Consider the following 25499-nt stretch of genomic DNA (forward strand, 5'->3'; position numbering starts at 1 on the left):
CTTCTTTCCCACAGCTTTCATCTTGCCATTTTTCCTCCTCTGGGTTTTTTCTCACACACAGACACTTTTTGGCTCTGTCAGTAAGAAAACCTACTCCAATTATTTTTATAAGGCATCAGGTTCATTGGCTGCTGCTGAACATCAAATTCTCCTGAATGACCTTCACAGAGTTCTCTTTATTAAGATTTATTGAGTTGAAAGAGAAGGGGATTAAACAAACAGAGACATATATTCTTCTTGGATTACTGCATACTATCTAAGTAGAAAAATAATAATATTTTCTTTCAAATAAAAGAAAACTTAGCAATTCTTCCAATATCATAATGGTATTATATCTCATGCTTTTACATTTATTCTCGCTGTGAGATGCTCCTTTGTGTTCAGGTCTGGCCTCAGAAGGATAATGTAGCACTTGGGGATGAGGATGCAGACCAGCAGACCAGCACTGGAGGCCAGGATGGAGAAGACCTGAACAGCCACCATGTATTTCCCTTTGGTGCTCAGGTAGGTGGGCACAAAAGTCACCCAGACACTGCAGAAGACCAGCATGCTGAAGGTGATCAGCTTGGCTTCGTTGAAGGCCCCAGGCAGATTCCTGGCCAGGAAAGCCACCGTGAAGCAGATGGCAGCCAGGAAGCCCATGTAGCTGAGGGTGATGTAGAACATGACAACAGCCCCTTCGTTGCATTGCAGGATGATCTCTCCAGGCTGAGAGTGGAGGTCAGAGTCAGGGAATGGGGGAGAAGCTCCCAGCCAGATGGAACAGATGATAATTTGGACAGCAGAAGAAGAAAGGATGATGGAGTTGGCCAAGCTCTTCCCCAACCATCTCTTCACTCGGTTTCCTGGTTTTGTGGCCAGGAAAGCCAGCACCACAGTGATGGTTTTGGCCAAGAGAGAAGAAATGGCAACTGAGAAGATGATGCTGAAAACTGTCTGTCGGAGAAGGCAGGTGGCTTTCCTTGGTTGACCAATGAAGAGAGAAGAAGACAAGAAGCAAAGCAGGAGGGAGACCAGGAGGATGTAGGAGAGATCCCGGTTGTTGGCTTTGACAATAGCTGTTTCTCGATATTTAATGAAGATGATTAAAACAAGGCCTGTGGTTAGGAACAAGACCAGGGCGAAAGAGACCAGGATGATGCCCAGATGTTCTTCATAAGACAGGAAGGTTATAACTTTGGGGATACATTGGACTCTGGCCTCATTTGGATATTTATCATCTGGACATTTGGTGCATTTTTCGATATCTGAAAAACCCCAAAAGCAATATTTCTTTAATTTTCTGTCTTTGACATTTCAAGAAATCCCTTTTTGGGAACAACAGGTGTTAATAGGACTATTTTCCAGGATGCATTTCTGAACAATTTCACAGATAAAAAGATAAGGAAAATTCAGGTTTAAATATCTATACTATTTTCTCATAAATTTCCTGGCCTCTGACACAGGGCACTTCTTATTAAAGAGAGTTTGGTCTAGGGGTTAAGCCATCAGGCTATAAAGTGGGAGACCATGAGTTCAAGTCCTGCCTTAGCTATCAAATCTTGCTGGGTGACTTGGCCTATCACTCTCTCTCTCTCAGCCCAACCCACCTCACAGGGCTGTTGTTGTGAGAATGATGGGGGGAGGAAGGTGTGTTTGAGTTATTTGTAAAAATAATAATAGTAGGATATAAATAAGAAATATTGGACCCAGGTGATGCCCATCTTTTGAAATTAGTTGACTGGAAGAGAAAACTAGTCCTGAACATTATCTAGAGAAGGTACTGGGAGCAGTGGCAATATATCAGTAGTGAGGTGTAGTGAGGTGCAGTGAGGTGCAGTGACGTGCAGTCAGGTGAGGCAAGTGAGGCACAGCCTCACCACTCTCATCATGAAAAAAAAAGTAAAAGGAAAAAGCTGAGCTAGTTGCTGCCTCACCGTGGATGACTCTGCTTGACCTCACTGGTGCTCTCCCTCCCCAAGTGTAGTGACTTCCTCCCCAGGCCCCCATTCATTTCTCTCTCTCACACACACAGCTGGATAAAACTATATAAAAATCTAGCCCAGCTTCACTGATTACAAGTTTGAAAAGGCAACGTGGCTCCACCTGCAATCAAACTACACTTGGGGAGGGAGAGCACAAGCGAGCACTGAGGAGACCACAGGAGGAGGCAGGAAGCCAGGCAAAGAGCCATGCTGTAGTACACACACTTTCCCCCAGCCTCTTTCTTTTGGAAGGCTCGGCTCAGCTCCCCTCCGGCTTCTCTGCCTCTCGTCTCACCCCAGTCTGCCAGCAGGAGGTGGTGGGTGGGCTTTATTGTGTTCCAGGCATTTCCCACCCAGACAGCAGGCTGCATTTGCAATGGTGGAGGTGTTTGGGAAAGGCAGCAGGGGAATGGGGAGGGGTGGCAGAGGAGCTGCTTTCAAGCCACTGGAAAAGATATCCAATCCAACTTTTGTGTGTGTGGGGGTTTGTTTGAGAGTGAGTAAGAGAGGAAAGGGGTAGGAGAGATAGTCCAATCCAACTTGTGTGTGTGTGTGTGTGTCTGTGTTTGCGAGAGGGGGAGGAAGGGAGAGAGGGAGGAATGAGGGGAAGGAGAAGAAAAAGAAAAAGAAAGAAGGAGCAAAGGAGAAAAACAAATGCTGTCGCTTTAAATTGGAACTGAGCATGCCTGGCTGTGGAATTCTGGGAGTTGAAGTCCACAAGTCTAAAAATATTTGAAACCCAGCACTGTGTCAGTGCCTCACCAGTCATAAACCTCACTGCACGTCACTGGTGAGGTGCACTCATAATTAACCACACCACCTCACTCTGGACCAGCAACACCTTCTCAGTCATCCTAAAGGGCCCATGTGCAATGCATTGCAGAAGTCCTTCCAGGAGGTGCATCTAAAACAATTCCTCAGTTTTGAAGAACTCCAATGTTCCTTGAAAGAAAAATGCGGCAGGAACATCCAAGCTAAAAAGGAGAAGATACATTTTCTCTGGCAGTAGTAAAGTTTACCTACTTGCCATGGCTTCCTATCACTTCTCTACCCGCCCCCCCCCCCTCAAGATCCTTTTGCTACTTGTCCCGTTAGGTAAGAAATTAGGCATTTTGATAATAAATAAAAAAAGAGTTGAGTTTCAATCTGTCTTTTCACTTGCCCTTTCTATCAAAATGTTCTGGATGGATCCAGTTCCACAAAGCCTCCCATTTTCCTCAGTGTGACCCACCTTCCTGAGTGGAGAAGGTCCCCTCCGGACAAGGAACGCAGTCATAGCAGCAAACTGGCTCTCCTTCTCGAGCCCTCTTGACAAATCCAGGATGACAACTTTCCACACATTTGGACTGAGGCAGGGGCTATGCAGAGAAAGAAGCAAGAACACAAGAAAATGTGTTAGGACTCTTCATTCATGGAAAATGGAGATAGAAATAAATATTAGACAAGTAGTACCTGGTCTTCAGTAAGATAAATATGAAAGCTCTAACTAGTAGTCCCAAAAGATTACAAGAGATACAACTAGGAGCACATTTCTACTTATTAAAGTCTGGAGGAAAGGAATTGAGAAAAGATTGAAGCATTAAGTGACAATTGGTGGGTTCCTCCTCATGGCCGTGTTAATATCCATTCCTCTATTCTTCATATATCCATGTTTTTCAGATTGATAAACTAATTCATGTTAAATTTTAGAATAAAATTGAATCTAAAGATTCAGTAAATTTTTATTATATTGTATTTATTAAAATAGTATAAAACAGTGATGAACAAAGATATTTTTTACCAGTAGGATCTGCAAAGATTTCTTCTGGACTACAAAAAGGCAACTTACTACCTCAAGGTAACTTGCCCAGAGTAAGATAGGTGGCCTATAAACTTTATAAATAAATAAAGAAAACATTGGAAAGCTGCTCCCCTTTGAAAGAAATCCAAAACTGTCTCAACTAAGTTACCAAGGGGAAAAATAGTTGACAGACCTCTATTTGTGTATATATATATTTGTGTTACAACCCCTGGTATGCCTAAATATGGCAGGAAGCTCACTACTCCCTCTTTCTGTCCTTCGGCTTATCACAAAGACCATGCAGGCAGAAAACCATATTTTTATTTTTAATGTTGCCTTTTTATATATGTGTTGTATTTGTACTGATAAATAAATAAAGGGAGACTAGTATAGATCTATTTCGAACTAATTAGCTCTCATCAGCTAGCCATACCCTTACTGGGATTTGAACCCGGGCTGTATATATCTTAGGCAGGAGTTTTAGCCACTAAGCCACAGGCTCACTTCCTTATCAGTTGAGCCAGGGAAATAGGTATGTATTTGTGTTACAACCCCTGGTATGCCTAAATATGGGAGGAAGGTCACTACTTAAAAAAAATAAATAAATAAAAATATGGTTTTCTGCCTGCATGGTCTTTGTGATAAGCCGAAGGACAAAAAGAGGGAGTAGTGACCTTCCTCCCATATTTAGGCATACCAGGGGTTGTAACACAAATACATACCTATTTCCCTGGCTCAACTGATAAGGAAGTGAGCCCGTGGCTTAGTGGCTAAAACTCCTGCCTACGATATATACAGCCCGGGTTCAAATCCCAGTAAGGGTATGGCTAGCTGATGAGAGCTAATTAGCTCGAAATAGATCTATACTAGTCTCCCTTTATTTATTTATCAGTACAAATACAACATATATATATATATTCTTCATATGGTTTCCATGCTCCTGAAATGAGACTAAATTTGACTGACTACTTTCTAGAAGTGAGGCAAGTTGGAACTGAGCTGATGAGAACGTGTCGCTCAAACAGGGTTAGTCAGGCAACTTTTGCAGCATGTAAAAGAACTACAATTAGATGACATCAACTGGCCTGGAAAGACAGTCCCACTTTCCTTATCAGTTACATTTAGAGTCTCCTTTCTGGCCAGAGAGACTCATGGCAGATAACAATCTAGGTACAGGTTTAGTATGTCCTGTGCACTCAACGTCCTCAATAAAACCATCCAAAACTAAAATAGTTGTTTTTGGGAAGAGGCAGGCTAACTGTAACTGGAGCCTGGCTAGGGAATGTAGATCAAAGGACATCCTATTTATACTTAGGAACTCTGTGCAGAGAAATGGTTCATTAATGGCTACAATCTGGGGGAATGCCATAAGGCAGCTCTCCAACCTTGCTCCCCATGTTCTCTGTTTCCTATCATGAAGGGATATGACAGCAGAACAATCCCAAAGATTGTGTTAGGCAAGGAACAAGCCAGGTTGAGGCTATCAGCGCCACAATGCCAAGCACTTGAAAGTCTCTTTCACCAGTTTTAGGAAGACCCCAGAAGGCAGAGGGGACTGAAAATGCCCTGATCTGTTCCTTAAAGGCTTCTCACTTTCTGTCCCATATTGCTTTCTACAGTGAAAAGGGCAGCACATAAATTAAACAAACTAATGGTGGCAGAGGAGCTGAATCATTTCTTTGCTCGCTTTGAAGAGCAGACAAAATACAACCACCAGCCCATTGCAGCCCCCACCTCATTGTGGAGGAAGGGGAGGTGAGGAGCGTTTTGAGAGCTGTGGACCCTAGAAAGGCTGATGGTTCTGAAGGTATCTCTGGCCGAGTGCTTAGAGAGTGTGCTGATCAGTTGGCTGGAGTCCTTACCAGGATCTTCAGTTGGTCTTCAATTGGTTGGAGTCCACTACTCCAACTTGTTTGAAGGCTTCCACCATTGTTCCGCTGCCAAAGAAGTTCCCTATCAATAACCTCAACAATTACAGACTCCGATCCTCATGAAGCGCTTTGAGAAATTGGTCTGCCGGGACCTCATTCCTGCTCTTCCGCATACATTGGATAAACACCAGTTTGCATACAGAAGAAATAGATCTACAGAGGATGCTATAGGCATCACTACTCTTCACACTGCTCTGACTCATTTGGAACAGCCGAGGGGGAGGGGCTATGTGAGGATGCTTTTTGTAGATTTTAGCTCTGCATTTAACACAATTCTTCCACATGGACTAGTGCCTAAACTTATGGATTTTGGGCTTTCTTATTCAATCTGCCTTTGGATTCTGCATTTCCTGTTTGGCCCCTCTCAGAGGGTCAGATTAGGTCATCATATCTCTTCAGCCCTTATTCTTAGCCCTGTTACACCACAGGGTTGTGTGTTGAGTCCCTTACTCTATACTCTTTATGTGCATGAATGCATTTCAACTCATGCCAGTAATACTATTACTACATTTGCAGATGATACAACGGTGGTGGGACTCATCTCCGGGGGGCAGGGGAGGCGGGAATGAGTCTGCCTATCGAGATGAGGTGGAACGGTTGCTTTCGTGGTATGGAGACAATAACTTGGTCCTTAACTCCAATAAGACCAAGGAGCTTATAATGGACTATAGAAAGAATAGATCTGACATTAAGCCCTGGCTTATCAATGGAGAGCGAGTGGAGCAAGTGGCCAGTTTTAGGTTTCTGAGTCTTGTCATAAAAGAGGACCTGACCTGGGGCACTCACATTGCAGCCCTGGTCAAAAGGACCCAGCAAAGATTATACTACCTGAGACTTCTCAGGAAAGAACAACTGAATGAAAAACTGCTGTTGACCTTCTACTGCTGCACCATAGAGAGTATTTTAACTTACTTCACCTGTGTATGGTTTACCAATTGTATATGGCAGATAGGACAGTGCTCCAGAGGGTTAACGCCATTACCCAGAGGATCATTAGTTGCCCTCTTTCTTTTGTGTTCCAAGGCAGGGAGTAAAAGACGGCTGCTAGACGTTAATCTTTATTTAAAAACAACAGTAACAACAGTAACTGACTAAGCCAAGATACACGAATTTCCGGCTGACAGCAATTTATACAAACGGTCTACGCGCGCCACCTACTGGTGGATCGGCTCAGTACACAACACCCCTTTCCCCTGGTTCGCGCAGACGTAGTCCCATAAATACCCGGGACACTGGCACACGCTCAGCGATCTTCGCGGGGGAGGAGTGTCTGTGGTTGACGTAGGAGGATGGCTCGGTCCAGAAGGCAGGCGGAGCGGTTCCAGAGGCCCCGCCCCGGGAGGTGCACCAAAGTTACAAGATAAGTCTGCAGATCTAAACGTGGTGGGGGACACGGGTTCAGAGCTAGCTGCGTTGTTGTCGTTGGGCCGGCAGGCGACATCGCTAGGGCCTAGTCTACTCGGAGTTGATGGTCTATCCAGAGACCCATCGTCAGTTCGCCGCCGCAGCTGATCTATGTGGCGCTGCCACATTCGTCCGTCACCGAGTAGGACCCTGTAAGAGCAGGGCCCCGTTATGTCCGCAATACTTCCGGGTACCCACTTCGGATCACCCGCGAAGTTCCGTGCAAAAACCCTCTCACCCACCCGAAAAGCCCTAGGAGGGGGAGAGGTAGGAAGAGGGGAAGAGGAATACAGAGGGTGTAAACGGTCCAGGGTGGTCCGGATTTTCCTGCCCAAGAGGAGTTCAGCAGGACTTTTGCCTGTGAGGGGGCACGGGGTGGAATGCTGGGAATGCAGATAAGTAGTAATCCGGGAGGATAAAGGAAGATTAACCATGCGGGCAAGTGATTCCTTGGCGGAACGCACAGCACGTTCAGCCAGGCCATTCCCCGCAGGGTGAAAGGGAGCGACTGGGGCATGGCGAATACCCAAAACTGCAAGGAATTGTTGGAATTCCTGGGAAGTGAACTGGGGGCCATTGTCCGAGACAATGATGTCCGGCAACCCATGGGTGTTGAACAGTGAATTAAGGATGCGGATAGTGGCCGCGGAGGTGGTAGAGGGCATAGGAAAAAGTTCCACCCACTTAGACCAGGCATCTATGACAAGGAAAAAGGAAGTGCCTGCGAGGGGGCCCATGAAATCTATATGGAGACGACTCCACGGAGCCCTAGGATGTTCCCACTCGCGAGCAGGGGCGGAGGGAGGGGCGGGATGGACCTGTTGGCATGGGGTGCAGCGCTGCACCCAAGCCGTAATGTCTGCATCCATGGAGGGCCACCAGACATACCCCCTGCCCAGGGATTTCATCCGGACTATGCCTGGGTGCCCTTCATGGAGGTGTGCAAGCACAGACTGGTGCAAATGGTCAGGAATGACCACGCGATGGCCCCATAGGAGGCAACCCTGAAGCGCGGAGAGCTCTGTGCGGCGCCGGTAAAAAGGGAGAAAACGGGGTTCGACAGAGGAGGGAGGCCATCCCCTGCGAACATAGTTAAGGACAGCAGAAATGGTGGAATCAGAGAGAGAGGACAGGGCTATATCGGAGGCGGTAATGGGCAGATGGAGTTCATCCAGGAGGTGGATGGACTCGATGGGAGCTGGGTCGGAAAGAAGCAGGGGAAGCGGGCAGCGGCTAAGAGCGTCCGCGTGGCCCATGTGGCGGCCGGGCTTATGAATGAGGGAGTAATTGTAAGCAGAGAGAAATTCGGCCCAGCGCAACATGCGAGGGGAGAGGATGGGAGGAGTAGGGCGATCCCCTGCGAGGATGCCCAAAAGAGGCTTGTGATCCGTAAGGAGGGAGAAAGTACGGCCGTAGAGATAGTGGTGGAAACGTTTTACCCCCACAACGGCGGCCAGTGCCTCTTTGTCCAGCTGGCTGTAATTTCACTCAGGCTTGGACAAGGTGCGGGAGTAAAAGGCAATAGGGGCTTCCGAGCCATCAGGGTAAGCGTGGCTCAGAACAGCCCCGACACCGAAGGGGGAGGCGTCGCAAGCAAGGAGCAGAGGAAGGGACTGATCGTATTGTACCAGGACAGGTGGGCGCGTGAGAGATTCCTTGACAGCCGCGAGCGCCTGCGCTTCGCGGCTAGTCCATGTCCAGGCGGCAGAGCTATCTAAAAGCCTATGGAGAGGCTCTGTAAGGGAAGCTTTATGAGGAATGAAAGAGGAATAGAAGTTGAGGAGGCCAAGAAATGCCTGCAACTCAACCTTGTTAGAGGGAGTGGGGGCGGAGAGAATGGCGTCTATTTTGGAAGGGGAGGGATGGACGCCATGCCGGTCAATGAGGAAACCTAAGAATTCAACAGAGGGAACACCAAGCTGGAATTTGGAGGGTTTAAGGCAGAGGCCAGCTTTAAACGCTGTAGGACGGAGCGAAGAACTTTGGCGAGTCCTGATTGATCCTGAGCAGCGATCAGGACATCGTCGAAGTAGGGAGTGACGCCAGGGATCCCATGGAGCAACCGCTCCATGAGACTTTGAAATATGCCAGGAGCAACACTAATGCCAAACTGGAGCCTTTTGCATTTAAAAGCGCCGTGGTGGGTCACGATTGTTTGCGCAAGCGCCGTGGCGTCGTCAACAGGGAGCTGCTGATACGCTTGCGCAAGGTCCAATTTAGCAAAAATCTTGCCCTGGCCGAGTGTGTGCAGGACGTGTTGCACAACTGGAACAGGATAGGGATGGGCTTGAAGGGCCTTATTGACAGTTGACTTAAAGTCCGCGCAGATCCTTACGGATCCGTCGGACTTCAAGGGGACTACTATAGGAGTCTCCCACGAAGAAAAGTCCACAGGTTGAAGCACCCCCTGGGCAAGAAGCTTATCAATTTCAGCGTCTACCTTTGCCCTTAAGGCAAAAGGCAGACGTCGGGCTTTGAGATGGATCGGAGCAACAGTAGGATCAAGGTTGAGGGAAATAGGAGAGCCTGTACAGCAGCCCAGAGAAGAAGAGAAAACATCAGAAAATTCAGAAAGAAGGGAAGAAAGGTCATCCCCAAGGGAAGAAGAACACCGGGTAGAGTGGATCCCCGAAACAAATAGACCAAGAGCACGGAACCAGTCCATCCCTAGTAGAGAAGCTAGGGTTTTTTTTACAATTAATAATGGCAGACGCCCACTGAAAGAACCATAGGTAACAGTAGGCGTCGCGCAACCCAGCAGCAGAATTGGGTTGCCCTGGTAGTCTCGAAGACGGCAGCAGGCAGGAGTTAGGTCACGTGTTCGGAAGTTAGGCAGAAGAGAAGAGAAGGTGCTCCAGGACATGATAGAACGGGCAGATCCGGTGTCCTGTTCCATGGAGCATGGGCTGCCTTCGATCTGAAGCGAGAGATGGATCTTACCATGTTCTCCATGGGAGGAGGAGGAAGCGTCGACGACCCATTCCGGACAAGAGTCGTCAATGTCACCTAGGGAGAGAAAATTTTGGCGCCTGGCAGGGAGAGGCGGCGGCGCTGGCCGGTAGATAGAAGGCACCGTAGCAGGACGGGAACCAGGAACAGTAGAGCGGCAAACATTTGCTAAATGGCCCGCTTACCGCACTTTCGGCACACAGCAGTGCGGAAACGGCAGGCTGAGCGCAAATGGTGGCCGCCGCAGCTGAGGCAATTCCGTGTATCTTTATGGCTCAAAGATTGCAGGCGGTCAATCGCCAAATCTAAGTCAGTTTGAAAAGAGTTAGAGGCGACAAGCTGGTTGGTGGCTGAAGAAATAGCTGGAGGAAAACGCCTCTGGTCAGGAGTGGATTGACCTGCCATTTCGTAAGCGCAAGCCTCATCGACAGCATTCTTCAACGTGAGGTCCGAGCGGGAGAGAATGCGCCGGTGGAGATTAACATCCTTTAAACCATAGATGAATTGCTCAAGGAGCGCTTCGTCTAGGTCGGCGAATTCACAAGTAATAGCAGCAGCTCTAAGCGCGGCTACGTACTGACTTATAGATTGTCCATCTCGTTGAACGCAGTGGCGAAAGTCTTGGCGCCTGGCAAAGCGTGAGGGCGCTGGCTCATAGTGCGTTTTAAGTTTTGCCATGAGAAGCTCCCATGGCATGGTATGAACAGGGGTGGGGGCAGATAGTGCCCTTGCCGTGGCAAACATTTCTGGGCCACAGTAATTCAAGAAAATACGCCTCTTACGTTCAAGCGAGAGATTCAGCAGGTCATGGGCTTGAAGAAAACATTCAAACCGTTCCATAAACGCCTCCCAGGATTCAGCCTCAATGCGGAATGAAGCAAAGAAAGCTGTATTAGCCATAGTTCTTATGGTGTGAGGTTCAGGTTCGCTCACCTTCATCGCCAGTTTTGTGTTCCAAGGCAGGGAGTAAAAGACGGCTGCTAGACGTTAATCTTTATTTAAAAACAACAGTAACTGACTAAGCCAAGATACACGAATTTCCGGCTGACAGCAATTTATACAAACGCCGACAGTCGGGGAACCAATAAAAAGGAAGGTCTACGGGCGCCACCTACTGGTGGATCGGCTCAGTACACAACACTTTCCTCCTTGGAAGAGCTTTATAGCTCCGGTTGCCTTAAGAAAGGTCAAAACATTCTTAAAGATCCATCTCATCCTGGCACTATTTTTTTGAACTATTACCCTCTCGCAGACGGTACAGGGTAATAAAAACAAGGACAAATAAGCTGAAAAACAGCTTCTATCCCAGGGCAGTAACTATATTGAATTCTACTGCACAGTGCAATATTAATGCAATATCATGGGGTTTTCAATTCAATTGTATGAAGGATGGGTATTTGTGTTTTTATTTGTATAGTTATAATGTTCATTTAATTTTGTTGTATGAGGTGCAATGACAATAAATTAAACTACTACTATAAATATGTTGGACATTGCTGAATCAGCTGAAAACAGGGTCCCATATCCCAGTCTCTGAAGAACAGCCTGGTCAATAGTACTGAGGCCTCCCAAACAATCAAAGAAACTTTCAAGGTCTGATCCCCACTTTTAATCTCAGTGAAAATCATCCACCTTGGAGACTAGGCTTAGCCCACTTGAAATGGCTCCTAAAGCTTTGGAAAACATTGAGAAAAACCACCCACCTTGTTGAGCAACTTTAGCCGTGAAAGGGCATCTTGATTGATAATAAGTCTCTGTCTTTCAAAACTGCCCAGTTTTTCCTCGATGAAATCCTCATCAGGGAAAACCAAACAGCTCCAGATGCTCAAATCTGCTGTTATGTCTCCATTTTGGTCCAAATAGAGCTTAAAGCGGGAAATATTGCAAAATTCCTTCTTTTCCAGAAAGGGATGGAACTAGAATAGAAACAGGCAGGAATTTTAACAGCAGAAACCTTGGGTTTTTTTATGCCATGTAGTCTTTCTTTTACAGTCGTTTGACTTGCAAATAGTTGGGAGAAGGATTACCACTATTTTCAAAACTGAAAAAGGCTCAGCAAAATTTATCAAGCATGTATTGAAAAATATGTATTGACAAACCATAATTGATCAAATTTCTCTACTAAAGGGAACATGTTAGAACAGATAGAATAGAACAAAAAAATTGAACAAGGAAAAAACAAAGAGATTATTCAGATAGGCAATGACCAGATGAGCTAATTCTACATCATTAGAAAACTACATCAAGAGAATCTTTATTATTATTTTATTTACAAAGTTTATTGGCCATCCATCATACCACAGGGTAACTCTGGGAGGCTTTCAGTCATAAAAAAACTTACATTTCTCTATAATTAAAACATAAATAAGGTTTAAAAAACCCATTAAAATCTAAAATCTAATTATATGTGGGGAGGGCAGGGGTAGAGTGGGGGGGAGCTGGGATCTGTTGTTATTCAATCACCCACCTCCACTCAGCTGTTGCCCCATTGGGGCCCTAAGCTAACTGGCAGAGCCAGCCTTTAGGCCCTTACGAAAGAATAGGAGGGACCAATCTCACACTGGGAGGGGGGAGGATGTTCCAGAGGGCAGGTGTAACAGCAGAAAAGGCCCTTTTCTTCTTCAGGACCCCCCAGCTGGAATAATTGGGCTGACGGGATCTGCAGCATGCCTCCTCTACTGGCATGAGAGGGACACAGGCCAATGCTAGTGAGATGAGACAGTCCCTCTAATCACCATGCCATGAAGGGATTTAAGGGTAATCACCAACACCTTGAATTACACCCGGAAGCAGATCAACAACAATGTAACTCGTGGAGCAGTGGTGTTACAGGGACCATTCTTGGCTGCCCCAAAACCGACCATGCCACCCCTCTCCTCACCAGCTGTAGTTTCCGAACGCTCTACGTGTGCAGGACCATAGGCCAAACATGAGAAGATAGCAATGTTCTAGTTCTTGAGGGGCTGCCACAAAGAGAAGAGGGTCAATTTATTCTCCAATGCAGCAGAGGGCAGGACAAGAAACAACGGATGGAAACTAATCAAAGAGAGAAGCAGCCTGGGATTAAGGAGAAACTTCCTAACACCGAGGACAATTGACCAGTGGAACAGCTTGCCTCCAGATCATGGAGGGAGGGGGCTTCAGATCCTTTAGCAATGGGTTTGCTGCCCTGTTGCTGGGTGGGTGTGGCCATGGTGGGTGTGGCCTAGTCGGCTGCCTGCACCATGGAGGGGGGCATTTTTTACCCTCCCCAGGCTCTGGAGGGTTTTATTGAGCCTCCGGGAAGGTGAAAACTGCTTCCCCCAGGCTCTGGAGGCCCTGTGGAGGCCAGAAATGAGCCCCTTTCCAGCCTTCTGGACCTTCCGGGAGAGTCATTTTTTGCCCTCCCAGAGGCTCGGGGAAAACAGGCCCATTTCTGGACTTCCGGAACCTCCGGTAAGCCTGTTTTTTGCCCTCCCAGACCCTCTGTGTGGCCCCTGCACTTACCTGGAATGATAAATGGGCCACGTGGAGACTCCTGGGAGGGTCAGGGTGGGGTGGCCGTGGCCAGCCACGGGTGGCATTTGTGGGTTTGCCAAACCCCGGCGATCCTTGCCTAGAGGATTGGCTGAACCTTGCCAAACCTCCAGGAGCCCACCCCTGCTCCAGATGTTGTGGGTGCTTCATCAATGGAAGTTTTTAAGAAGAGGCAGAACAGGCACTTCTTTGAAATGGTACAGCGTCTTCTGCTCTAAGTCCCTTCCAGCTCTATTCCGATTGAAGATGACTACGGCCTGAATGACTGAGTGCAGGGAATTTTGATCCAGGCCAGAACTGGGGCACAACACAAAGTTGTACAAGGGCTCTTCAAGGTGTGACTACCTCCTGCTTCTTGAGCAGGAGTACAGGAATGCAGGAGAACTTTGTGAGACCAGAAGAATCTTGCATGTCTGAGATGCAGATCCCCCATCAACTCTTCTTAAAAACCTGAAAACGTAGGGAAGATCCTTCCTGAGTTTCTTTCTCTGCCCTTTTATGCAGCTGTGGGGGCTCCCCCACCTTATCCGATCATTCCCTTGGCAGCATCTCCTCCCCATGTACACCAAGGTCATTTATTGATTTTCATTTATTTGTTTCTTGGTATCCCACTTTTATTACTTTTACAAATAGCACAATCCAACACACTTTCCCCACAAAAACACCCTGTGAGGTGGGCCAGGCTGAGGCAGAGCAACTGGTCCAAATGGACCCAGCTGGCTTTCATGGCTCAGACAGGATTTGAAGTCATGACCTCCAGCTTTCTAGCCTCATGCCATAACTTATTTGCATATATCATCACACTTCCTTCATAGAGTGTGGAAATGCTGGTGATATAACTTGATTGATTGATATAACAAACTAGTTCCTAATTCTCAATCAATCAATTAATTTCAATGTACCTTATAAAACTGGGGAGTTATGAATAATATTTAGTCTTTGCTCATCTGTTCTTCTGTATTCTCATTAATACAGGCAAGTAGTTGATAAAATATGATTTTGTGATGCAACATTTATACAAAGCTCTTCTGATATCCTTTTAAAAATTCCCAACTTCCAGAACAACATTTACTATTTCTTAATAGAGAAGAGGGGCACAAGTAAAATCCAGCACTTTGAAGAAGGGAAGTGAGATGCAAGAGAAGAAGGATGAGGGATATTTATGAAAATGATCTCAAAATAATTGTGAATCAGCAGCGTGAATGCTTTGGTCAGGGGAGACCCCAACTCAAGCACTAGGTCCCCTTGCCACAAAATACAAACAAAGTTGCTGCTCTTAGCCTTGAGGAAAAACAATGATAAGAGCCCTATTGGACCAAGGGAGCTGAAAATTAGAGGGAGTTTGGGACCATCGTTTCATAGAATCATAGGGCTGGAAGGGATCTTGGAGATCTTCTAGGCCAAGCCCTTACTCAAGGCAAGAACCTCGTACCATCCCAGTCAAATGGCTGTCCAGTCTACTTTTGAGAACATCCAGCAACGGAGACCCACAATCTCAGGAGGCAAACTTTTCAATTGATTAATTGTTATCATTGTCAGGAATGTTCTCCTTATTTCAAAGTTGGGTGTCTCTTAAACAAGCTTCCAACTGTTGCCTTCAGGTCCTTTGGAGAATGGCTTAAAACCATCTTCTTCATAGCAGCCCCTTAAGTACTGGAAGACAGCTATCATGTCTCCCCTAATCCTTCTTTTCATTAGGCTGGACACATCAGAAGAATCTCTAGATTGGAGAAGGGAGGATTCAGCACTCTTCCAATAACCGAAAGAAGTTAACACAGAAGCCTAAGATCTGCTTACTACTATTCCAGAGTAAGAGGACATGGAAAAATGAACTCAGTTACAAGAAAGCAAATTCAGCAAATGCAGAGAAGTTTAGTCTCCCCTTCAATGTTTGTCTTTGTCAGGAGTAAATTGCCAAGAATCGGACTTCAAAGCACAAAGATTTTCTTGCATGCTACCTACCTATAAGCTACACCATTAGCTTGATCTACTAACAGTAAGTAGAGTCTATTATTTCTTAGATTTTATTTCTTAGATTTCGAGTCCCTTTCTGGGAGAGGGGGCGGTCTAAAAATCTAAGAAATAAATAAGAGTCAATGGGATTTATTGCAGGGCTGGACTTGGGTCTCTTGTGGCAATGTAATGACTCCAAACTGATGGCTTGCTTAACCCGACCCTCAGACTCAGCCTGCTCATCTCCTATACAGTCTTAATGCAAAGACCAATCAGAAAAGATAACTGGGTTTCCTGCAGAGAGGAGAGGTTGGGCTAGATGATCTCAGGAACTCCTTCCAAGGTATAAATATAAAATTCTATGATGTTAATTCTGAATCCCTATTTCCAGCAATTTATTTAAAAATGTATACATAAATTTAAAATTTGCCATGCTGTAATTAAGATTGGCCAAACCAGTTCACGTTTTACATCACAAAGATACACAGTTCAGATGGTTTCCCTCCTTCTCCAAAGTAGCAAAAATTAATGGATCCATATCAGGACCCCATACCTGCCACGTTTGCAGCCTTGTTGCTCCCAGCCTCTTGTCGCCCTTCCATCTCCTCCTGGATTGGGAGGAATAGGCGGCATTCAAGGCCTGAGCCAGAGTCTTCATGACATTATAGAAAGGTTCTTCACTTATGATCTGAAGGCCTAAATATGCCCCTCCAAAACCCAGATGCGCTTTCTGGGTGCATCTTCTGCGACCTTTAACAGAACAGTTGTGCTTGGAAAAAGAACAGTGAAAAGACTTAGCTTGATTTTTGGGATTCATACGCAATATGGGTCCAAAGTCATCATTATTTTTTGACTGAGGAGGAAAGCTCCAAATACTATGGACATATTCGTAAAGTCTGTGCGTTCTTGGTATCAAAAGACCCAAGACTGACAAGATCCAGACTTTCCCTTCAATGGGCCCTGGCAAATTTTCAAGTGTTTCATGGAATGGAAGAATTCTGCCCACAAGGGACACATTTTCTATGAAGTGAACAAAAACATTGACTTGTCTCCACTTAGAGAGGACCTCCCTGAGGGGGGCTATATGACCAGTTGTTGAGAATTGTTGTGATATAACCACACAAATTCCATTCCTGACAAGCATAGGAGGAAAAATCCTCATGAAATTCTCTCCATTCTCTGTGTCTGAAGCAAAGAGGCCAATCAGGGTCCATCTGAAATGGAGGAGTAGTTGGACAATTGCTGGGTACTGGACATCTTCATTGGGAGCAATCTGGTACAAAAAGGGGAATTTGCTTTTATCACTGAGAACCTTTGAAGCAATCCCATGTATGATCTGAAAAAGCAATGAAGAATGCTGTGTTATATTGGGGGTCAGATCAAGTTCAATGTATTAGTTTTCAATCAGTCCAACCTGGTTGTCATGAATATAATAGTGTAATTTATTGTTAATTAGCCATTAAGCCATATCCATATGCTTAATACAAAACACAGAACATTAATAAGTTCATGTATAAAAACAGAATACAAGAAAAGTTAAATATGAAAGAATAAGATTAAAGAATGTAAATCATTTCTGTACCAACTCTACTATTTATCAAAAGCTGGCCCACATACCCAGGTCTTAACTGAACTGTTTGGCTCAAATAAGGGTCCATATGGTATATAATTTTTGAATTGTATCCAAAAGTTATATACATATAATATGAAACATTTTAATCTATGAATCCCAACACGTCATTTGTCTAACCTGCAGTCCAAGATAATGTCCCCTCTTTCTTAGACAATTGACATTCAATATACTGTAGATGTGTTACTTCTATATTGTTACATCTTTCATATTTAATCATTATGTCCAGGTTCTCAAACCTTGCTTAAGAAAATACTGACATAAGATATTTAGGCATTTTGGCATTTAAATACTTGTCAATTTGGAAGGTCCATTTGTAGTAGAACATCCATTTCAATGTGGCAACCTTACTGAGGATGGTTGTCTTTCTCTGCTTCAATATCCCAGATTCTTTGTACAGCAATATTTTTCTTTCCTTCTTTCCTTCCTTCCTTCCTTCCTTCCTTCCTTCCTTCCTTCCTTCCTTCTTTCTTTCTTTCTTTCTTTCTTTTTATTTCTATCCTGCCTTGATTATTTTTTAACTCATTCTCCAATTGTACAAAAGAGAGAAGACTACAAGCCCTAATTGTTACTTGTCCAATCCAAGATATCTTTAATTGAAATTTTGTCAGTACTAACATGGAGAATTTTGGGAATCTGTCACACTCCATAGCTTTAATTGTACACGAACAACTATACACCCTGATTTTAGATCATTGTATAAAATCCCAATTCAGCCATCATGGCAGCTGCTGAAGTCCTTTTATTCTCACTCAATATATTCTTCAGGTGCTGCTATTGTATTCATTCTATCACTGATATAATTTAGGTTCCAAACTTTAGCTTTGGCATGATATACTTTAATAAATGGAAGAAAGCTACATAGCTAAATACGATTTTAAAAAATCAGTAAATTCACTCATGACCTTTCTAAATGAGCTCCACTGATGATGAGGGATCCGACATGCAATCTTAGAAAAACTATCCCTAAGTGTTACTTGCTCTATTAGCTTACCATCAAATAGGAATCTATGGCAGTGATGTTATTTTCAAAAAACCCCATAATTTTAAATTAGATGTATTAATAATCAGTTATTATAATAGTGGGATCAAAATCTTCTTAACACTTTACATAATCCAATATATGAGAATGATATTGTTTTATCAGTGTAAATCAGGACATCTGATTATGTATTTAGCACCTTAGACATTTGTATTTCAGGATTACACACACACACACACACACACACACACACACACACACTATTGTCAATTTGAATCCAATTAGATATGGCAGGGATTATTTATGTGTGAAATTGAACATGCCAATAGAGGCCCTACAACTAGGGATAGTTTGAATGGCTGAATAGGAAGTCCTCTCCAGGGAATTTGAACACCAGCACAATAAGATAAAACTTAGCTGATGTGTTTGCTAATGTGGAGAAAAGCAGCTTGTTGCTTTGGAAGCCATATTAACACCGGAGGCTTCCATGCTGCCACATTCTTGTGCTTGGGAAATTAGGAGGGGGGATTTAGTAAAGGGAATGTAGTTAGACATAATAGCATTCTTCTTTTCGGTCGAGGTCATAGTATTCCTGCACCTGGAGGAGGAGTGGTTGAAGGGATTGTTCCAGTTGGGAAGGATTGGGATTGGACCATGTGATGGACTGATGGGTGCAGGGGCTGGATTTGGAGTTTTGATTTACTGAGAGAAAACCCGGAACTCTCAGATTCAGGTTTTCCCAGATATGCCAGTATACCTACTCTAATAAATAGGAACTTTGAGAAAATGCCTTTCTCAGAATTTTATCTGCAGTTTGGTTCTTCTGGAATGCTGAAATAGCTTTTGAATTTTATAGGAAAGATGGTTGGATCATTCACCAAAACGTCACTCACTTTACCAGATAGAGAAAAACACACACAAACCTGTGGGACTTTGTAGGTGCCTGCTAATGTAGATATCTGGATGGAGATGTCCCCTTTAGTTCCATCAAAAAGAGCCAGGAGGTTCTCCTTCCTTCCACAGCCGTAGTTGGGGACGTTGGCTTCTCCAGTGGAGAGAATGTCCAGCAAGGCATCCGAAGTGCCAAGTGCATTATAATAGTTGTCATGGATGTTGTAGCCAAGTGTGAGATTGTGCAGGAGGTCATGATTTTTGTCGATTAATTGAATATCAAAAATATATTCTAGTATTCCAAAAGTACTGTAATATAAACTAATATTAAAAAATGCTCGTGTTAATATTAGCATCATCAACAACCAAAATAAATTATTTTTCCTACAGTATTTAATACTCTTTTTCTCCACAAGCCTACTGAATCCTATATTGACCCAAAGCAGAGGCAAAATATAGTCACCCATCAGTGTTTTATATTCATGAGGGTTGAGAAAATGGGATAGACCAAAGGTCCCCAACCCCTGGGACAAGGCCCACTATTGGGCCATGGCCTATTCGGAATTGGGCAGTGGGAGTGACTGGCAGGAGTGTGCACATGCGAGCAGCTCAACTTGCACAAGCAGGGGGCTGATGGGCACTTGCACATGTGGATGTTGGCCCATCACTTGTGCAAATTGAGCTGCACATGTGTGCACCAGCCTACTACTCTTGTGGCCCAATTCCCCTCTTCTGCCCTCCCCCCAGCTGGGCCACTAAAGCACAAAACGTCTAGGATAGACACACGCAGTACGTCTTCCAATAGAGTTAAACATCACACTTGCATCATGATATGTAGCAGTATTAATTTTCATCAGCCCAGTAACCAGGTTTTAAAATAATCCAAACATTAAAGCAAAACTATCCTAAAAGGCAGAGGAAATAGAATAGAATATGAAATAAGAATAGAATAGAATAATTTATTAACCAAGTATGATTGGGCACACAAGGAATTTGTCTCCAGTGAATAAGCGCTCAGTGTACAGTACATGCAAGCAACAAGCGATAAATCATGATCATAATCATAAAATACAGTCATCATAAATCATAAGATACAACACTCAGTGATAGTCATAGGATACTAAATAAAAGCAATCAACATAAATCATAATAGGATACTAAATAGATGAGGAGGACAATAGTAATACAGCCCTACTAGGCAGTTTGACATCCTATTCCTAAAGCATAGACAATGTTGTGGGAATTATGGGGGGAACTGTGTAGTTGCTTTGGTGTGCAGTGTCCTATAGCTTCCTTATTGAGGGTAAAAGTTGAAACAATTTATGTCCAGGATGCGAGTGGTCTGTAGATGTTTTCACAGCCCTCTGTCTGGCTCATGCATTATACAGGTCCTCAAAGGAAGGAAGGTTGGTTGGAATTGTTTCTTCTGCAGTTTCTTCTGCAGTTTATTTTATTTTACGAATTTTCTGGGCCATTCTAGCCATTCTAAAGACAAGTTATCCTCTATTCCTATAAGAATCAGGCATTGAAGATCAATAAGCTCTTAGAAAACATGAAATGGGCTGGGCAAGGGAAGCTACAACAATCACAATTCATTTAAATCAGTATTCAAGTAATGAAATCAGAATTGAATAGGAGAGGAAAATAATGTGGACTTCTTTCAGATATTTTCTGCCCCATCTTTGGAGCTGAGTCCCTTCCAGACACCAAGACAAAAGAGAAAAGCCGTGGAAATCCAAATGATTCAGGAAATTAGACAGATAGAAATAAGTGAAATAAGAAAAGAGAAAGACAAGTGTTAGAAGTGGAAGCAGAATGCAACTCCATCACCCTGAATCACTTACACATCCAACTGATTAGGAGTCATGTTGAAACTCAATATTGTATGCAATATTGTCGATGCACTGCTGACTATACTGATGTGATGGTCCCCTGGCCTGTAAAAGCTCCATGGATTGTTTCCATCCTTATTCTCCAGAATGAGTGGACACTTCATTCTAAACTTCCCAGAGACTGGCTCGGACAGCAGCAACATCAGAATAAGAAGCAGGAGGTCCATAATTCATTGAGCTGAATTAATCCTCTTCCAATTTCTAATATGAACAACAAGACGAGTTGGAAGGATTCCAAGCACTCCCACAAGATGGAAAGGCCAGTGGCTTTCCTGATTCAGACAGCAACCAACTGAACTTCACCTAAAAAAGAAAGAAAGGTACATTCAAGAGTACAGGCCATGCCGGCTCCAAAACCTGTTCCCACAGAGCATGGCCTATGGAATTTATATCCTTTTCTGTTACAAGAACCTTTGCATGTGGCTTCATGCGGAGGTCTACATCAGAGGCAGTTACTGGAGAAGCAGCATAAGATCCCAAAGTTCAGGTGGTTATAATTTCAGTGAGAAGCAATTTCTCCCCTTGGGATCCTGACCTTCTGTGCTTCATGGGCGGAGGAGAGGCTGAAGGAAAGCTGATTAGTGAAAAATCACAGAGACACCCCTTGGGACCCTGCTCTGTAGTGGTTGTGATCCTTCCTGTCAGGACATGCCCAGAAAGTGATGATGGATGAAGATAGTTCAATAACAAGGAAATGGACTTCTGCTCTCCTTCAACATGGCCTCTTGTCTCCAGAGACTGCAGGGGAAGGTCTCCCAGAGTTATGGAGGTTGATGTCACTTAACTCTACTGCTGCCTGTCTTGAAACACCAAGGAAGCAATCAGTCCCCTTGAACCCTGCCTAATGTTAAGAGAAGGGCCTGTTGGTGATTTTCTTTTATATCAGAACTCCATATATGAATCCTAAATCGGAGGTTATTTTAAAATTGCTTGTGCCTGAAGTGACATTTTTCCAACTGTTTCAGAAATACCAATTTTGATATGAGAGCTCTCTAATATGCAGGAAAGTGACAGTCTAGGGACTATATTGTTGGGTAAATAGGAAGATAGTAATCATTATAAAGTGGAAATATTTTTTCCCTTAACATTCTCTCTGTTTTCCGTCCATATTCATGTAAGACACCGAGATCCTTTACAGTTCGATGTTTAGAGAAGTTTGAGATCTGCAACTGAGATAGTGGCAGTGTCCATAGTATGGTGGATCTGTGACCTGATTTCTTTTTTTATATATATTTTTATTTTTAGACAAACAAAGACAAACAAAAACATAAAACACATACAACCTTCTTCCATTTCATATAGTGTGTCGTTTGGTTACAAGATTTTGTGCATCCTTTCCATGGTCACCACTTACAATTCTATATTGAATCACAAATTGTTCATTAGATAAACATAAGTACATTATCATCATTATATATCAATTATTCAACTGTAATTATTTTTCCTTAATTTTAAAATATTGAATTCATACATACAACATCATTTTGCATCAATAGTTCAACTCAAATTATTATTCCTACATTTTAAACAGACTATTCTATATATTGAAATCACACATACAACATCATTCCATTACATTGTTCTAATCTGTTTAACAATGCTAAACCATTTTAGTATTGTATATATCATTCTATTATTCTTTAAATATAAAGAGTTCTCCAACATTTTCCATTACCATGATTTTTTATCTAACCATTGATAAAACAAATCCCAAACCTTGTAAAATTGTTCATCTTCTTGTTCTCTAATTTCAAATGTCAATTTACTCATTTCCGAATACGTTCCATTATTTTTTGAATAATTTCCTCCTGCATTGGTGTTTTCTCATTTTTCCAATTTTTTTTTGCAAATACAGTTCTAGCTGCTGTTAAAACATTTACAATCAAATATTTCAAATCTCTATTATATATTTCTGATATAATTCCCAATAGAAAAATCTCTGGTTTAAAGTCTATGTGTTTTTGTGTCATTTTCTCCAACCACGTGTGGATCTTAGTCCAATATCTTTTAGCTTCTGCGCAAGTCCACCATATAGGGTAATACGAACCCGGTGTCTGATGACATTTCCAACACTTTTCTGATTTATTCTTGAACATTCTTGATATTCTCGTTGGGGGTAGATGCCACCTGTAAAACATCTTATACAAATTTTCTTTATATGCTGTTGACATTGTCATTTTATAATTTTGAGACCACAATTTCTGCCACTTCTCTAATTCAATCCCATGCTCAAATTGCCCCCCCCCCCAGGCTATCAGAGATCCTTTAACTTGTTCTTCTTCTAACTTAACATCTAATAAGTGTCCATAAAGTTTTTAAATTACTTTTTCATCAGTACCTGTCAGTGTGATCAGGTTTCTTAAAACACCCACCAAGAAACCGGTTTGGGATGACCTGATGGCAGTTCTTCTGCTTGTGTGGATGTACTTGGTGAGGTGGCATCTCCTTGACAATCCCATCACTAAGGCTGTATATGAAGCCTCACAAAAGGTGGCTCAGTGGCTAAGACACTGAGCTTGTCAATCAGAAAGGTCGGCAGTTCAGTGGTTCGAATCTCTAGTAAAGGTCTCCTGCGTGAGCAGAGGGTTGGACTATATGACCTCCAAGGTCCCTTTCAACTCTGTTACTGTTTCTTCCAAGTCCTTTGAAGATGCAGTTGGGTTCCTGGTTTATGTGGGTAGGTTGTTCAAGGATTTTGTTCTTATCTGGAGGAGAGACACTAATATGTCCACCTTGGCCTAGGAGACAGAATTATCTGCATGGATAATCTGCAATATGGACAGGTCATAGCACAGAGCTCTGACAAAACGTGATCCACTGGAGAAGGAAATGGCAACCCACTCCAGGAACTTTCCTATGAACACCGCATGGACAGTACCAAAAGCCAAAAAGAGATGATGCTGGAAGATGAGCCTCTCAGGTCGGAAGGTGTCCAATATGCTACCGTGGAAGAGCAGAGGGCTAGTGCTAGTAGCACCAGAAAGAGTGAAGCGACTGGGCCAAAGCCAAAAGGACTCTCAGCTGTGGATGAATCTGGTGGTGAAAGGAAAGTCCGATGCTGTAAAGATCTATTCTCCATAAGAACCTGGAATGTACGATCCATGAATCAAGGCAAGCTGGGCGTGGTCAAACAAGAGATGACAAGACTGAACATCGACATCTTAGGAATCAGCGAACTAAAATGGACAGAAATGGGTGAAATTAATTCAGATGACCATCAGGTATACCACTGCAGGCAAGTGTCCCTCAGAAGAAATGGAGTAGCCTTTAGAGTTAATAAAAGAGTAGGAAAAGCAATAATGGGATACAATCCCCAAAATCACAGAATGTTCTCAGTTCGAGTCGAGGGCAAACCATTCAACATCACAGTAGTCCAGGTCTATGCTTCAACCACTGGTGCTAAAGATGATGAAATTGACCAGTTCTATGAAGCCCTACAGCACGTTATAGAATCAACACCGAAAAATGATGTCCTTATCATCATGGGGGATTGGAATGCTAAAGTAGGAAGCCAAAAGATAACTGGAATAACAGGCAGGTTTGGCCTTGGGGTACAAAATAAAGCAGGGCACAGACTGGTAGAATTTTGTGAAGAGAATACAATGGTCATAGCAAACACTCTTTTCCATCAACCCAAGAGAGGACTCTACACATGGACATCACCAGACGATTAACACAGATATCAGATTGACTATGTGCTCTGCAGCCAAAGATGGAGAAGCTCTATACAGTCAGTAAAAACAAGACCAGGAGCTGACTGTGGCTCATATCATGAGCTTCTCGTTGCAAAATTTAGGCTTAAATTGGAGAAAATAGGAAAAAGCACTAGCCACTCAGGTATGAGCTAAATCATATCCCTGATGAATATACAGTAGAGGTGACAAATAGATTTAAGGAATTAGATCTGATAGACAGAGTGCCTGAAGAACTATGGACGGAGGTTCGCAACGTTGTACAAGAGGTAGCAACTAAAACCATCCCAAAGAAAAAGAAATACAAGAAAACAAAATGGCTGTCTGAGGAAGCTTTGCAAATAGCTGAGGAAAAAAGGGAAGCAAAAGGCAAGGGAGAAAATGGAAGATACACCCAATTGAATGCAGAATTCCAGAGAATAGCTAGAAGAGATAAGAATGCCTTCTTGAATGAACAGTGCAAAGAAATAGAAGAAAACAATAGAATAGGGAGGACCAGGGATCTCTTCACGAAAATTGGAGATATGAAGGGAATGTTTCATGCAAAGATGGGCATGATAAAGGACCAAAATGGCAGGGGCCTAACAGAGGCAGAAGAAATTAAGAAGTGGTGGCAAAATTACACAGAATAACTATACAAGAATGAGCTTAACCTCCCTGATAACCAGGATGGGGTGGTCACTGACCTCGAGCCAGACATCCTAGAATGTGAAGTCAAAAGGGCCTTAGGAAATCTGAGGAACAACAAAGCTAGTGCAGGTAACAGTATTCCAGCTGAGCTATTCAAAATCTTGAAAGACGATGCAGTAAATGTGCAACACTCAATTTGCCAGCAAATTTGGAAAACTCAACAGTGGCCACAGAATTGGGAAAGGTCAGTTTACATTCAAATTCCAAAGAAAGGCAATGCCAAAG

General features: G+C 43.6%; 1 protein-coding gene across 1 annotated transcript; it reads right to left on the reverse strand.

Moving 5' to 3' along the window:
* Positions 1-336: 336 nt before the first annotated feature.
* Positions 337-7116, reverse strand: LOC309393748 (vomeronasal type-2 receptor 26-like; the record flags this gene model as incomplete). The annotated part of the gene is made up of 3 exons (XM_081956243.1): positions 337-1247; positions 3196-3322; positions 7033-7116. 3 exons carry the CDS (start codon positions 7114-7116, stop codon positions 337-339), a joined length of 1122 nt encoding a protein of 373 aa, XP_081812369.1.
* Between the last annotated feature and the right edge of the window lie 18383 nt (positions 7117-25499).

This window comes from Natrix helvetica, assembly GCF_964273705.1.
Source record: "Natrix helvetica genome assembly, chromosome: 5".
NCBI lineage: Eukaryota > Metazoa > Chordata > Lepidosauria > Squamata > Natricidae > Natrix > Natrix helvetica.